Below are 17,577 nucleotides of genomic sequence, written 5' to 3'. Positions count from 1 at the left end.
TTAAAAAAAAAAAAAATATATATATATATATATATTTATATATATATATATTTTTTTTGGAAAATTATTTCTATATACCGTATTTTTCGGACTATAAGTCGCACCTGAGTATAAGTCGCATCAGTCCAAATATACGTCATGATGAGGGAAAAAAACGTATATAAGTCGCACTGGACTATAAGTCGCATTTATTTAGAACCAAGAACCAAGAGAAAACATTACCGTCTACAGCCACGAGAGGGCGCTCTATGTCTTCAGTGTAGACTACAGGAGCACTGAGCAGCATAGAGCGCCCTCTGGCGGCTGGAGACGGTAATGTTTTCTCTTGGTTCATTTCTCTTGGTTCATGTCAAATTAATTTTGATAAATAAGTCGCACCTGACTATAAGTCGCAGGACCAGCCAAACTATGAAAAAAGTGTGACTTATAGTCCGGAAAATACGGTATATATATATATATATATATTTATTAGGTAAAACCTTTTTTTATATTGCTTGTTTTTGTCTTGTCTGTCAAGTAGAGAAGAAAAACTGCTTTTTATTTAATTTCCAATTAATTTTATTTAGTTTTTTAATTGTTTTTCTTTTCATAGCCTTCTGCAAAATACAGTTAAAACCTACTTATTTTATTTTTATTTGTTTATTTTTATTTGTATTATTATTGTTTTTAATTAAAAACACCGCTATATTACATATTTCTCATGATCTGGTCACGTGTTATCTGTGTTTAGTACGAGCTCCTCTTCAGATGTTCTGTAGTTGTTCTTTAACGCGGCGCTCAGAGTTGTTGATCTACGGTCGGCCGGTGCACGTCACACTGATCGCCCGCCGCTCCAGCCGCTTCGCCGGGACACGCTTCCTCAAGCGAGGAGCGAACTGTGAGGTGTGTGCTCTTTTGTGTGCCGTTTGTCACCGCTGTCCAACACTCTGCTGTGTTTATCTCTGTGTGTTCAGGTGTGATTATGTAACGACAAGCCTCACTAAACTCTCTGTGATGCTTTATGATGGTGAAAATACTCAAAACTGCAGACCCACACATTTCAGCTGCTCATCATTTAATGGTTAAACTACAGTCAAGTCCGTTATGTTAAATCACTAGGCTGTCCAGAAGTTTAAATATCGTTTGAAGTCATTTGAATATAAATTAAACCTCATTAATTTCATTAATTTTTTTATAATGTGATATTATACCCTGCAAAATATAATTAAAATCTATTTTATTTTATTTTAGTTTTAGGGACCAATTTAAAAAATATATATATATATTTTTAGAAATTTTAGCAAGTTCTTAATTTAGTACAGAAAGAATGCAAATAGCCATCAATCTTTAAAAACATACTAAATTTGGAGAATTTTTTTCATTATTTTTTATTTTGTTTTGTATATATATATATATATATATATATATATACACATAAATAATCTTTGATTTTCAGCACTGAAATCTTACCCCATGTCTAAACGTGTACTTCATTTTATTTTATTTTAGTTTTGGGGACAGATTTACTTTAATTTTTTATTTTTATTTTAAGTAAGTTCTTCATTTAGTACAGAAAGTATGCAAACACAGCCATCAGCGTCTTTAAAAATATACAAAATGTGGAGAATCAAGACCTACTTTTTCATAATTAATTACATTTTTTGAATAATTGTTTTTGTTGTTTTATGTAAGTTTTATTTTTTATTTATCTTTAATTTTCAGCACTGAAATCATACCCCATGTCTGAATATGTATACTTTAATTTAATTTATTTTTAGTTATTTTCTATATTATTTAGTTTTATTTAATTTAATTTAATTTATTTTATATTTATATTTTTATTGTAATTTGTAATTGATTTTTTATTTTGTAGCCTTCTGTAAAATAGTTAAACCCTACTTTAATTAAATGAAATTAAATTTTATTTTCAGAGCTAAAACATCCCCATATCTGTGTACTTCTCGATCATATAGTATGCAAACACTAGTGTGTCAGATCAGCTGTGCTGGTGTTTTTAGGGCGATGTGGCGAACGAGGTGGAGACGGAGCAGATCATCCACGATGCCTCGGTCATGTCGTTGATGGCTGGAAGTTTCTCCTCCTGTGTTCAGGTCCGAGGTTCGGTTCCTCTGTACTGGTCCCAGGACATCTCCACCATGATGCCCAAACCACCCATACGCTGTAAGAGCCACTTCCTGTCCATTACCTCACCACTACTTCCTGTTTATTTGCTCAAAACGGTGCCTTCACCCTCCTTCAAGGCAGGGATGGATGCTATCTAGAAGAGAAAGACTATATTTAAATGCATTTATCTGCTAGAGGTTTGTTTGGAAATTATTTCGGAGCTGAAAGCTACAGACATTAATAGGTTGTTTAACTGTGCAATGTTAGATCTGCACATTCAGAAAGTGTGTCCTGTATAAAAACATCTAGTCAGACCCTGAAATGCCAGATTTTGCATACGGATGTTTACATGATCCTGGTTTATATAGATGAACTGTCCCTGACCCCAAAGTCAGACAAAACAAAGTCTGCACCCGTTTCACAATGATGCACATTCATGTGTGTGTGTGTGTGTGTTATTAGATTTATCATGAGTGTGATCTAATTTTACAATTGCTTTACACACGCAATGCTGCAAAATACTGCTAAAACATATGTTTTTAATTAATTTTAGTACATTTAATTATTTTATTTTATTACTTTTATTTATTTTTGTATTTTTCCCCTTCTGAAAAATACAATTAGAAACTTTTTATTTTATATATATATATATATATATATATATATATATATATATATATATATATATATATATATATATATATATATAATATATATATATATATATAAAATATTTTTCTTTTTTTCTTTTTTTTTTCTTCTGCAAAATTCAGTTATGATTGTTTTATTTTATTTATTTATTTTGTATTTTTTGGGAGTGATATAGGTTTATAGTTGTTGTCCACATACCATGCTGCAAAATACTGCTTTATGTTTTAATTAATTTAAATTTTTATTAATTTATTTTTAATTTAATTTTCTTTGAGCCTTCTGCAAAATACAGTTGAACTTTTATTAGTTCGTTTTTTTTAATTATTTTTTGTACTCTTCTGCAAAATAGTTAAAATCTGTACTTATTTTATTTATTTATTATTCCTTATTTTGTACCCTTTTTACAACCTTTTAATTATTTTTTTAAATTAGCAGAGTGTTCAGGAGGCATTCTGGCCCAATTCAATGTTATGAAGAAGATTCTTCTTTCAGAGTTTTCTTAAATCCACTTGGATATACAGAAGAAAAGATCCGTTGCTGCTTTTAATTTCATATCTACCTGAGCATCATCTGTTGCTTCTGGTTTTTTTAAGTGTTCGGTGACTTCACCAGGGCCGTCTGAGGATCTCTCATCTTCTCTTGCATTATCTCTTTCTGTATGTGCTCATCTTGTTCCTGCTGAACCAATTTCACCGCTTCTCATCCAGAGAAAGATGACATTTCTCATGTACAGCGTCTCACGCCGATCCTGCTTTGTGCTCGCTGCTTATCTTAGATTGCTGACCGCCAGTGTCCTCAACCGTACACGTGTGTGTTTGTTCGGGTTCAATATAGTCTTTTGGCCTTGAGCAGAAGATTCCTGATGAATCAGTGCTTCTAAAGCATCGAAATGCAGCAGTTTATAATTGGCATCACATCGACACATTCAAATGTGAAGTATCTCATAATGATGACTTAGTATTTTCATTTTGACTTAATAATAATCATGATAATTCATCATAATTATAATTGAATTTTTATATCATAATAATGACCTTTATCTCAAAATGACTAGGTATCTCATAATTTCAACTTATAATTGACTTTTCATGCCTTAATAATGACTTTTATATAATGATTACTTACTATCTCATAATTTCAGCTTAATATCATAATTATGACTTTTTGTCTCAGAATGATGAATTAGTATCTCATTATGACATTCAGTTATAATAATGACTTATCTCATAATTATGTCAATGTAATTCAATATTATAATTGACTTTTTTATTTCATAATAATGACCTTTATCTCATAATGATGACTAGGTATGTCATAATTTCAATTTATCATAAATATGACTTTTCATGTCATAATGACTTATAATGATAACTAGGTATCAACATTTTTACAGAATAATGAATTCTATCTCATAATTATGAGTTATTTAAATTCTGACTATTATAATTCAACATTATAATTTACTTTTTATGTCATAATAATGTCCTTTATCTCATGATGATGATTAGGTGTGTCATAATTTCGACTTCCTATAATGATGACTAGGTATTTAAATTTTGACTTAATATCACAATTATAACATTTTGTCATAATAATGATTTCTATCATAATATCATAATTGTGACTTAGTACCTAAATTCTGATGTATAATGAAATTGTTATAATAATGACTTTTATCTCATAATGATGACTAGGTATGTCACAATTTCAACTTATCATAAATATGACTTCATGTCATAATAATGACTTATCTCATAATTATGACTTAGTATCTCAAATCTGTTCTTAATATTAAAAAATTTTTTTTTTAACATAATAGTGCCTTATCTCATGATTGCCTTATTATTATGACCTTTCATGTCATAATAATGCATTTATCTCATAGTTATGACTTAGTATCTCAATTTCAATTTAATATAATTATGACTTATGTCATGATAATAATGACTTATCTTATCTTTATGATTTTGTGCCTCATACGTTTTCTTTGTGTAAGTAAACTAGAAAAGGAACTTTTAAGACAATCTCATCTGACTTTTTGTCAAATAAAACTGATCCAATAGCTTAAATCTGGCCAAAAACATAATGTTGATCTTTTTTTTTTTTTTAAGGAATCAGTTTCAGAAGAACCAGTTTTCTACTGTGAATTTTAACAAAAATTACACTCTGATATGACCCAAAGCTCTTAGTTATGATAAATTAGATGTGATTTTCTTCATTTCCAGACTCATCATCCTCTGCACTTACTCATCTTTCTAATGCATTATGCAATTTGCCTGATGCAATGTCCTTCTGTCAAAGGAAGATGAGGGTTTACGAAGAATGTTTTCTGTAATTAGGTCAGTTCAATGTAGGTTTAAAACAGCACTCGCACAAAGGGCTTCCAGGATAACAGATATTGATTTTCTGCTAAACAAAAACTAGAAAGGTGTTACGCAAGGCTTGAGTCTCGGCCATCTTTCATTTTCATTGATTGTTTGGGGTGCTGCAAGAAGATGAGACACAGTTTTTCTCTTTCATCGCTAGCATGCAACACGTTGCTGTCCCCATGAGCTTTGTCTGACCTGCTGAAGGACTTTTCAGTACTCAAGCATTTGATTACGCCAACTTTGAATGCGCTTTGTGTGGTGTTAATGAACCCATGTAAAAGGGAGATATTTGTGTATGAGAAAGAACCTCATTCTCATAACCTACTGCCAGGAGTGTTTTGTGCTCTAATCTGTTTATAGGTTTGCAACTGCACAGTTATATTGTAGCCTGCTGCTCAGCACAGACTTATGACCCACATAGTGCACATTGATTTGTCTTTAATGGTTCATGTCAAATTCATATGAAAGCCCATTTCACATACGAGAAAAATCTTCAAAATTGTGACACAAAAAGTCACATTTATGAGATACTAAGTCATAATTGACATATGTCAAAAATGTAAGATGCTAAGTCATAATTATGATGTAAAAAGTCAAAATTATGAGATACTTAGTCATTACAACAGAAAGTCAACATTATGAGATGCTAAGCCATAATTCTAACAAAAAGTCAAATTTATGAGATACTAAGTCATAATTGACATATGTCATGCTAAGTCATAATTATGATGTAAAAAGTCAAAATTATGAGACACTTAGTCATTACAACAGAAAGTCAACATTATGAGATGCTAAGCCATAATTCTAACAAAAAGTCAAATTTATGAGATACTAATCATAATTGACATATGTCATGCTAAGTCATAATTATGATGTAAAAAGTCAAAATTATGAGACACTTAGTCATTACAACAGAAAGTCAGCATTAGGAGATGCTAAGCCATAATTCTAACAAAAAGTCAAATTTATGAGATACTAATCATAATTGACATATGTCATGCTAAGTCATAATTATGATGTAAAAAGTCAAAATTATGAGACACTAAGTCATTACAACAGAAAGTCAACATTATGAGATGCTAAGCCATAATTCTAACAAAAAGTCAAATTTATGAGATACTAATCATAATTGACATATGTCATGCTAAGTCATAATTATGATGTAAAAAGTCAAAATTATGAGATACTAAGTCTTAATTGACATTCAAAAATGTATCATGCTAAGTCATAATTATGATGTAAAAAGTCAAAATTATGAGATACTTAGTTGCACAACTGAAAATCAACATTATGAGATGGTACGCCATAATTTTAACAAAAAGACAAAATTATGAGATAAGTCATTCCAACAGAAAGTCAACATTATGAGATACTAAGCCATAATTCTAACAAATAGACAAAATTATTAGATATTGTAATGTAAAAAGTAGGGCCGGGACTTTAACGCGTTAATTAGATTAATTAATTACACAAAAAATAACGCGTTAATTAAGATTAATTAATTACACAAAACATTTTTCCGTATTTTTAATAACTTATTTTTGCACCGCGGAACGTTTCTCACTGGATGAGTTTCGCGGACCGATTATACTGGTGCACCAACTAGCGTTCATGACTTCAGACAACAACAAACCACAGTGAACATGAACGAAGAAGCAGACGAGACCGCTTTGGTTGGCCCCTTGGAGGGGAAATTTTGTTATAAAAAACGAACGGATGGAAGCGTCGATAAGAGCATGGTTGTGTGCAAGCTATGCAACAAGGAATTTGCATATCACCGCAGCACATCAAGCCTCAAGTATCACCTCAACGCAAAACATATAGCAGCTATTTCTAAATTGTTTCTAAATATGCTATTGCTACACTTAATGGCAAAAATTGCACTGGTCTGCTAGACTCGGTTGAACAAAAATAAACAATATTTTGTTGCTTAAGCTTATGTATTCAGTCATTATTCAATTGTATACTATAAATCCATGTGAAAAAAAATTACTTCTCACTGTTCTCAGGTCAAATATTTATATGCGATTTAAAATGCGATTAATTTCGATTAATTAATTACAAAGCCTCTAATTAATTCGATTAATTTTTTTAATCGAGTCCCGGCCCTAGTAAAAAGACAAAACTATGAGATACTAAGTCTTAATTGACATTCAAAAATGTATCATGCTAAGTCATAATTATGATGTAAAAAGTCATAATTATGAGATACTTAGTTGCACAACTGAAAATCAACATTATGAGATGGTACGCCATAATTTTAACAAAAAGACAAAATTATGAGATATTATAATGTAAAAAGACAAAACTATGAGATACTAAGTCATAATTATGATGTCAAAATGAGGCAAAAATTATGCTTAAAGTAAAAATTTAGAAACTACGTCAAATGTTTATTTGACTTGTATAATAATCATGACTATTCTCACAATTTCAACCTCTTATCAAATTATCATGTAATGTTATGTAATTGTGATTTACTATGTTTTAACTGATATAAAAATCCAATTATGACAGTCATTATTATTTAATAATAATTTAGATTAATTGTGGAAAAAAAAGGTTGTAATTGAGAAACTAAATCATTATGAGAAAAAAGACAATTATTAGATTAAAAGTCATAATTCCATATCATAAAGTCAAAGTAATTAATTATCAGATACTATTTTTTACTTTTTAATTAAAAGAACTGATTGAAATATTATCTCTGGCATCAGCTGGTCTTTGAAGGACACATTTTCAAAGACCAGAAAAACATTAGCAATTTTTTTTATCACATACAACTGAGGAATATTTTATAGAGTTGTCAAGTTGCACATATTTTAGTAAATGTTTGATTATGACCTATATCTGTCATGAAATGGGTTTTTAGAAGCTTAAATGGGAATAAACTCAAATGCAGACAAACCTTACTGAAGCAAACCTGAAACTGTAATTTGACATGTAATTGAAATGTGAACTCATTTGCTTTAAAACGACTCTGGTTTCATGTCATCCTGACAAGGGATATAATGACTGTGAAGTGGGAATTATTTTTATAAAGACCTGGTCTTATTAAAATACTCTCTCTTTCTCTCTCAGTGGACCAGGCCGACCCTTACGCTCATGTCGCAGCTCTTCACTTCGATCAGATGCTGCAGAGGTTTGGATCGCCCATCATCATCCTCAACCTCGTCAAGGTGAGATTCAGTGTTTCCTGTTCCAGAAACTCCACGTCCTCCATTTCACCACAAAATCAGAAGGAAATTATACTTTGCGTGAAGAAAAAACACTAAAATGTCATACTGTAGCACTGTAATATCGACTGTAAAATGTGTTATTGGTCAGCTCTATTTTTAATTTCCTTCTTGTCCAATGTCATAATTGATAAAAAGTCAAACTTATGAGATACTAAGTCATAATTGACATAAAACAAAAACTAAAAAAAATTAAGATGCTAAGTAAAAATTTTGAGATACTGAGTCATTATGACATAAAAAGTCAAAATTATGAGACGCTAAGCCATAATTAAGAAAGACATGTTTTGTACGATCAACTCAAGAAAAAATAAATTTTTTATCAGATGTACAATTAAAGAATTTTAATATAGTTTTTTTTGTGCAGAATTGTCTGAACTTTTATATGCTGAATTTCCTCGAATGTTTGATTTATGATCTGCAATAAAATAGCCTTAAGAGGATTATATAGCAATAAACTCAAATATATATATATATTTTATTATATGATTATTAATGTTGAGAAAGTTGATATTTTTCATCACAATGGAATTTATTTTAAATATAATTTTTTTTAATCAAATTAATGCATCCTTGCTGAATAAGTGTACATTTCTTTTAAAAAAATGCTAATGCATGCACTCTGTGTGCTTCACATGAACACTTGTAGCATCTAATGAACTTACTATAAATACAACACACATGAAGAAATGCACATGCACTCTTCAATGATGTTTTTGAATAAAAGCTGCTTTCTAGATATCCCATATCTCACATTTGCTGTCATGTGGTACAACAGAACAAAGACACAAATCACAGTTTGAGCCAGAAACACACACACACACACACACATCTGAGCCATGTGATGCCCATGTGAATGCCAGCTGCCAGAAAGGGATCCGAAAGGACAGGATTTAACACGAACCCCAGCGTTTGTGGCTTTGTTTCAACGTGTGACGTATATTTCCCAGATAAAAGCGTGTGACAAAAGAGCCTTAATGACCCAAATGAGGTGAATTACATGCCAAGAGTGTGATCTAATTATCTTCACATGCTTATTTAGCGCAACGGACCATGCAGTCGCAACACGTGTGCGCTCAAACACACTTAGTGTGGTTTGCGTGTAAAGTGCATGTGTGTTTGTGAGCACATTGACCTCCAGCATAAACTCAGTGTGTGTGTGTGTGTGTTTGTCATTGGCCTCCAGTGGAGAGTGTGTGTGGGAAGCAGAAGGCATTGTGGGTCGCAGGAAGACTAAGGCGGCCGCAGAAAGATTTCTGTGAAAGCTGGAGTCGTTTACAGCACGTGCAAATGTGGCCCAAGGATTGAACGCATAAAGCGCAGATCGTTCACGTGTGTTTCTGCCTGCCGGCATGTGCGACGAATAGATAATATTTTACTAGTGTTGATGGTGGATTAGTCATGGGTTAGGAGGAGGACGTTTGTTTGAGTCATTGTCCGCAACATGTCTGCATCCAAATCATGAGCAGCGCTGCAAAAAACAAGCATTGCTTATTCATTCTGATTCATTATTTATTTCAGCATTTGAAAAAAGGAGTTGTGTTACCATGAGAAAATGAATATTATTTATGCATTTAAAAAGCATGCTTATTAAAATGCTGCTTGTGTTTTGCATGCAAAATTAGTTCTCCACGGTAAAAATGCAGAGTTATTTCATTGATTCATTATTTAATTCAGCAAGCAAAATGATTCTCTAATTTGCATTTATTTGGTAAAAATACAGTAGGAACAGTAATTCTAATTCATTATTTTATTTGGCATTTTAGTAAATAAAGTAGTTTCTGTTGTAAAATGCATATGATTTATGCATTTAAAACACACTAATTGTTATTAATTTGAGTAAATCAAGTTATTGATTTATTTAATTCAGTATTTAGTATATGTGATTATAATGTATATGTTTTATGCATTTAAAACTCATTATTGGTGTTGAAATGTGCTTAGTTTTCATGCAATCTCTGCTGTCCTCCAAAGTAAAAAAAGAATTGCGGTGTTTATTAATTCTAATTCATTATTTAACTCAGAATGTTAAAATAAGAGAGCAAAAGATTCTCAAAATTTGATTGATTAAAAATACAGTAAAAATTGTGATGCTCAACAGTAATATTCTCTAATCTCTAATTAAATAAAAATTAATAATTCTCAAATTTTGTTTAATGATGCAATACATATAATTTATGCATTTTAAACCTATATTAGTTGTTATTAATTTTGGTTCATTATTCAATTTAGTATTTTATAAAATGGGGTAAAAGATTCTTAAAGTTGTTTCTATGTAAAAATGCATTTATGCATTTAAAACTCATTATTTGTACTGAAATGTTCTTATGGAAATATAGCATCCTGGCAAACATGTTTCATGTGTTTTAAGTGTTAAACAATGCTTTTGTCGCATTGTTACATAGTTTTTGTAGGACGCAATATTTTCCAACACACTAAAAATAAACAATAAAACAATTTATAAAAAACGTTTCACTCAGAAATTGCTAGTAAATTTAATAAAGTAACGCATTGAATTAAAAAGTGAAATTATATTGAAATAGTATTTTCTTGTAAAACATACTCAATCTCTGTTTTATTTATAACTTAGAAAAATAATTTGTTTGCAGGTTTTTTTGTTTTGTTTTTTTACTGCATTTTTGCAGTTTTGTTTGCCACAAATTTACTAAATGTTACACCGCAAGTTTGTCACCATGAAATTGCTGCTGCAGGGCTGGAGAGTATATTTTGTTAGAAGGTGAGGTTAAATTGTTGCAGTCAGTGTGTGATCAATAATTGTTGATTTGGTGATTGAATTTGTCAGAAACGAGAGAAGAGAAAGCATGAGAAGATCCTGAGTGAGGAGTTTTATCCAGCCATCACCAACCTGAACCAGTTCCTCCCGCCGGAGCATGGCATCGAGTACATCGCCTGGGACATGGCGCGATACACGAAGAGGTGCGTACGACTGTCGTAAAGTGACCTGATATTATATACTGTTCAAAATAAGTCTCTCCTGCTCATTTTCTGATCAAAAATACAGTAAAAATTGTGAAATATTTGTACTATTTTAAATAAATGCACAGCATCATTACTCCACTTCAGTTTCACTTGATCTTCAGAAATAATTTTAATATGCTGATTTGCTGCTCAAGAAACATTTCTGATTATTATCAGTGGAAACCGTGATGCATTTTAGTTTTCAGGATTCACAGATGAATGGAAAGTTCAAACAGGGTTTATTTGAAATAGAAATCTTTTGTAACATTATAATTGACAGTAGAATTGTAACTTCTCATCTGCAGTAAACTGTGTAACGTGTTGGATCGTCTCAGTATGATCGCTGAGAATGTGGTCAAGAGGACGGGATTCTTCGTTAATCGACCTGACTTTTATTGCCACGCATTACGTCCTGATGAAAGGTAAATAACCTTTACAAAAAAACATTCATTTGATTAAGATGAGAATAACCTGATTCCACAAAAGCAGTCTGTTTCAGCAGCGGTGTGTGAACACGCAAAAGGTGGAAGGAATAAACAAATGAATCTGAGGTTGTGTAAAAAATGTTGTTTATGTGTTTAATAACAAAAATGTATCATTTAAATTCACATTTATGTGATAAAAAATGGCTGGGCTGTCAGATGTCTGCTTTTACGTGCAAATGCAAATCGTTTGTAGAATATTCAGCAAAATGTTGCCACAGGGGTTTATCAGAACACTATATTAAAGGAACAGTTCGCACAAAAATGAACATTCCCTGAAAATATTCTCACCCCTCTGACCATCCGAGATGCAGATACGTTTTTCTTCATCAGATTTGGAGAAATGTAGCATTGCATCACTTGCTCAGCAATGGATCCTCTGCAAGTGAATGGGTGCCATCAGAATTAGAGTCCAAACAGCTGATAAAAACATCACTATAATCCACAAGTAATCCACACCACTGCATAGAGCTTAGATCGGGCCCAACAAATCAAGCCCGACCCTACCTGAGCCCGAGCACGTTGTGTCCGAGCCCGGCCCGGCCCGACACGTTCACTGTAATTATGAGCCCGAGCCCGATTTAAACCCGACCATTTTTAATATGTGGGCCGTTATAACCAGGGGCAGCGCCAGATTTTTTTTTTTTACCGCAGGTGCTGCTGTGCTAGATCATTTAGGCTACGGGGGAGCTGCGCAGTTATATATATATATATATATATATATATATATATATATATATATATATATATATATATATATATATATATATATATATATATATATATATATATATATATGGTCACTCCCCACGACTAGTTTAAAATGTTTCCATACCTCCGATTTTCCTCCAAACTTGCTCAAAGTTAATTCTCCTGTTTTAATTTTTTTCTTTGCTTCTTCAAGCTCCATGTTGCACTTATTCTACTGAATAGTACAGCACGCACAGCAGGTGTGATGCGTCACGCATGCGGGACTGCGAGTGGACGAGACGCTGCGCATGACACGTGACGTGCTTTATCAAGGGCCCGATCCGGCCCGAGGACGGTGGCGGAAAATATCGGCCCGGCACGCGGGTCGGGTCGAGCCCGAGCTCAGGCTCGGGCATAGAATCTAAGCTCTACCACTGCAGTCCATTTATTAACATCAAACAAATCCATCAAGATGATTTTGAAGAGTCCATAGGCCAATAATAACGCTTCCTCCATTGATGCAACAGGTAGTGATGTAGAATAATTGGGCGGTGCTAAACAGGCAGTGATGTGGAATATATATATATATATATATATATGTAATTGGTGGGCGGGGCTAATCAGGCAGTAATGTAGAATTGGTGGGTGGGGCTAAACAGGCAGTGATGTAGAATGGGTGGGCGGGGCTAAACAGGCAGTGATGTAGAATCGGTGGGCAGGGCTAAACAGGCAGTGATGTAGAATGGGTGGGCGGGGTTAAAAAGGCAGTGACGTAGAATCGGTTGGCGGGGCTAAACAGGCAGTGATGGAGAATCGGTGGGCGGGGCTAAACAGGCAGTGATGTAGAATCGGTGGGCGGTGCTAAACAGGCAGTGATGTAGAATCTGTGGGCGGGGTTAAAAAGGCAGTGATGTATAATCGGTGGGCAGGATAATCAGGCAGCACTGTAGAATTGGTGGGCGGGGCTAAACAGGCAGTGATGTAGAATGGGTGGGCAGGGCTAAACAGGTAGTAATGTAGAATGGGTGGGCGGGGCTAAACAGGCAGTGATGTAGAATGGGTAGGTGGGGGTAAACAGGCAGTGCTGTAGAATCAGTGGGCGGGGCTAAACAGGCAGTAATATATATATAATTGGTGGGCGGGGCTAATCAGGCAGTAATGTATAATCGGTGGGCAGGATAATCAGGCAGCACTGTAGAATTGGTGGGCGGGGCTAAAAAGGCTAAACAGGCAGTGATGTAAAATGGGTGGGCGGGGCTAAACAGGCAGTGATGTAGAATCGGTAGGCGAGGCTAAACAGGCAGTGATATAGAATCGGTGGGCGGGGCTAAACAGGCAGTGATGTAAAATGGGTGGGCAGGGCTAAACAGGCCGTGATGTAGAATCGGTGGGCGGGGCTAAACAGGCAGTGATGTAGAATTGGTGTGCAGGGCTTAACAGGCAGCTCTGTAGAATCAGTGGGCGGGGTTAAACAGGCAGCGCTTATAATCGGTGGGTGGGGCTAAACAGGCAGTAATATATAATCAGTGGGCGGGGCTAATCAGGCAGCACTGTAGAATCGGTGGGCGGGGCTAAACAGGCTGTGATGGAGAATTAATGGGCAGGGATAAACAGGCAGTGATGTACAGTACAGACCAAAAGTTTGGAAACATTACTATTTTTTATGTTTTTGAAAGAAGTTTCTTCTGCTCATCAAGCCTGCATTTATTTGATCAAAAATACAGAAAAAAAATGTAATATTGTGATATATTATTACAATTTAAAATAATTGTTTTTAAATTTATTATACTTTAAATTATCATTTATTTCTGTGATGCAAAGTTGAATTTTTAGAATCATTATCACACGATCCTTTAGAAATCATTCTAATATGATGATTCATTATCAAAGTTGGAAACAGTTCTGCTGCTTAATATTTTTTCAGAACATGTGATACGTTTTAGGATACTCTGATAAATAAAAAGTTAAAAAAAAAGAAGCTATGTTTTAAAAATATAAATATTTTGTACTAATATACACTACTGGTCAGTAATTTGGGGTCAGTAATTTTTTTTCTTTTTAAATAAAACCAATACTTTTATTCAGCAAGGATGTGTTAAATTGATAAAAAGTGACAGTAAAGAAAATATATTATTAGAATATATATTATTAGAAAATTGTTTTTTATTTTGAATAAATGCAGTTCTTTTTAACCTTTTATTCATCAAATATATGAGACAGCAGAACTGTTTCCAACACTCATAATAAATCAGAATATTAGAATGATTTCTAAATGATCATGTGATCGACTGATGTTACATGTGACACTGAAGCTGGAGGAATGATGCTGAAAATTCAGCTTTGCATCACAGGAATAAATTATTTTTTAAAGTATATTCAAATAGAAAACTATTATTTTAAGTTGTAATAATATTTCACAATATTACTGTTTTTTCTGTATTTTTGATCAAATAAATGCAGGCTTGATGAGCAGAAGAAACTTCTTTCAAAAACATTAAAAATAGTAATGTTTCCAAACTTTTGGTCTGTACTGTATATATTTCACTCCTGAAGGTCTTCTAATAGTAATACTAAGACTCCAACTAATATACCAAACAATCTTTCCTCCCGATGAGCTGCGTATGTGTACAGTGCTGCAAGCACTATTTCTGTCCTTCTCATAAGAGCTCAGAAAGCCTCCCGTCTGAGTCACAGCTGAGGTAAATGCAGCACTTTGGTTGTTTTCCAGCTCTTGTTGTTGTAAAGCGTTGATGGTGCACGTGTTGAAGCACTTATTTGTTTTCAAACACACGAGGTGAAAGTTTGAGGCTCGTTTGTTTTAAACGACTCTCTTTGTTGGTCAGGTGGGGAGATCTCGGAGGGAAGGTCACACCGAATGGCAGGCTACAGGTTTGTTTTTGTTTGTTTGTTTGTTTAATTCATAAAGCACAATTTAATACGACACTTGCCCAAAGTTCTGTGACTGACTCCTACATAAAGAGAGTTAAAATAGTCAAGCCCTGAAAAATGAAGGCATGAATGACTTTCTCAAGATCATTAATAGAAAGAAAAGTCTTTATTGTCACCAAAAGTCTCAGATAAAAAAAAAATGGATATGACAAAAGCGTTTATTTGTTTACAGGGGAATTAAAGCATTCTTTTTATTTTGTTGCAGTGGTAGGATACATTTGCGTATTCTGTACATAGCAATGAAAGTAGACACCTATTCTTGAAAATAGATCCCAAAGGAAGCATATATAATGAAAACAAGAGAGGAGCAAGAATGGACCCTTGAGGAATCCCACAAGTTAGTGGAACTGGAGTTGAGAAAAAATCACCCAGATTAACTGCAAAGCTTCTGTTCGATAAATAAGACTTAACCCACTGAAGGGCAACTCCTCGAAAGCCAACATAATGCTCCAGACGAGAAACTAAGATACTATGCTCTATGGTATCAAATGCCGCACTAATATCTAATAATACCAAGATTGCTGAGGCTCCAGATTCAACGCTTAGTAAAATATCATTATATACTTTTAAAAGCACTGATTCAGTACTGTGTTTTGCTCTTAAACCTGACTGAAAAACTTCAAACACTGAATTTCTCATCAAAAAGGTCTGTGATTGAATAAAAACGACCTTCTCCAGAACTTTCGAAAGGAAAGTTCGTTTTGAAATCAGTCTGAAATGAGAAAGGTTTTTTCAAAACAGGCTGCAGTATAGCATGTTTAAAAAAAGATGGTACATAGCCTGTAGACAGGCAACAATTTATTATAGCTAAAATCCTTGGGCCAATAGCATTAAAAACCTGTTGTCTTGTCTTACTCAAAATCTGCTGCCTGTTGGTGCTCAGTCTGGTCAAGAAGTGTCCATTCAGAAACAAAGCGTCCATCTGACCCACACTTTATTGATAAAAACCAGCAGTCACACACCGCCTGATTTTACGTTGTTTAAATGTAGATGTATTCTGTCTAAGATCTGTCAATGCTTTGTAAAATACAGTAAATTAATCTTTATCACTGTAATGATTTTCTTTTGTACAGTGGGTACAGTGGGTACAATGGGTACAGATGAATTAACCATTAAGAAGGCATATCCTATTTTTTGCATAAATTTTTACATATTTATAAAATACAAAAAAATAAAATTCAAACTGTCTTAAGACTTGTTTTCTAAGAGAAGCCTTTTTAATCAGTAGGTGCTGAACAGATTCAGAGCAGATATATATATATATATATATATATGTGTATGTGTATATATGTATATATATATATGTATGTGTGTATGTTTGTGTGCTTATAGAACTAAAACTAAAAGAAAACATTTTGATTTTGAAATCGAATGCATGTTATCCAATATAAATATAAGCTAAAATGACTAAACCTATATATACAAACTATATAGACACACATAAATAAAAAAGAAAAATAAATAGTAGATATAACAAAAAACAACACAACGGAACTTCTAAATATTACACAAAGGTTTTAATTAAAACATTATAAAAATATATTCAAAATATGAATATAAACTTATATATACACACACACACACATATATACATTTGTTTGTGTATGCTTTTAAACATTTTTATTTAAAAATATTGTAAAAAAGGTTTTTTTCTGTTTGTTTTTTTATTAGTGTTGTTTAGCTTTAGATGCCATTTGTAAAGATTTTGTTTCTCATATTTCCACATAAATTACCCATTAGGAAAGCATATACATCCATATTTACCTTTTTTTATTTGTAAATATAAAAAAGTGTTTAAAATGCATTTAAAAAACATATCTTCTTAGTGAAACTTTGATTACTTCTGTAGGTGTTAATATTTTTTATGTAGATGTTTGTTTAATTAGTTTCTCTCTTTTATAAATCTGTTGTCAATAAAAATATATTTTGACATTTAAAAAAAATTTATTTCTAAGTTTTTAAGTGTATATTTTAGGTTCTTGTAATAGCTTGTAAATACTTTTGAACTTAAATAATGTATGTTTCGTGTAACGTGTGAACTTTTGTGGTCAGTAAGATTTTTCTTCTGCTCACTCATTTATTTGATCGAACATACAGTAAAAATTGTGACATTACTGC

The 17,577-nt window shown here is 32.8% G+C and overlaps 1 protein-coding gene across 2 annotated transcripts in view; it reads left to right on the top strand.

Annotated features, from left to right (window-relative positions):
- fig4a (FIG4 phosphoinositide 5-phosphatase a) overlaps positions 1-17,577 on the top strand; it is a 58,229-nt gene that overhangs the window by 14,643 nt on the left and 26,009 nt on the right. For both annotated transcript variants that reach the window (XM_059498114.1, XM_059498113.1), the window contains exons 9-14: positions 782-882; positions 1,998-2,160; positions 8,205-8,302; positions 11,163-11,296; positions 11,644-11,760; positions 15,354-15,399. In XM_059498114.1, coding sequence (XP_059354097.1) covers positions 782-882; positions 1,998-2,160; positions 8,205-8,302; positions 11,163-11,296; positions 11,644-11,760; positions 15,354-15,399 — 659 coding nt within the window. The remainder of the gene's footprint in view (positions 1-781; positions 883-1,997; positions 2,161-8,204; positions 8,303-11,162; positions 11,297-11,643; positions 11,761-15,353; positions 15,400-17,577) is intronic.

This window comes from Carassius carassius, chromosome 18 (genome assembly GCF_963082965.1).
Source record: "Carassius carassius chromosome 18, fCarCar2.1, whole genome shotgun sequence".
In the NCBI taxonomy this organism is placed as follows: domain Eukaryota; kingdom Metazoa; phylum Chordata; class Actinopteri; order Cypriniformes; family Cyprinidae; genus Carassius; species Carassius carassius.
This window is presented reverse-complemented; position numbering and strand designations above follow the sequence as displayed.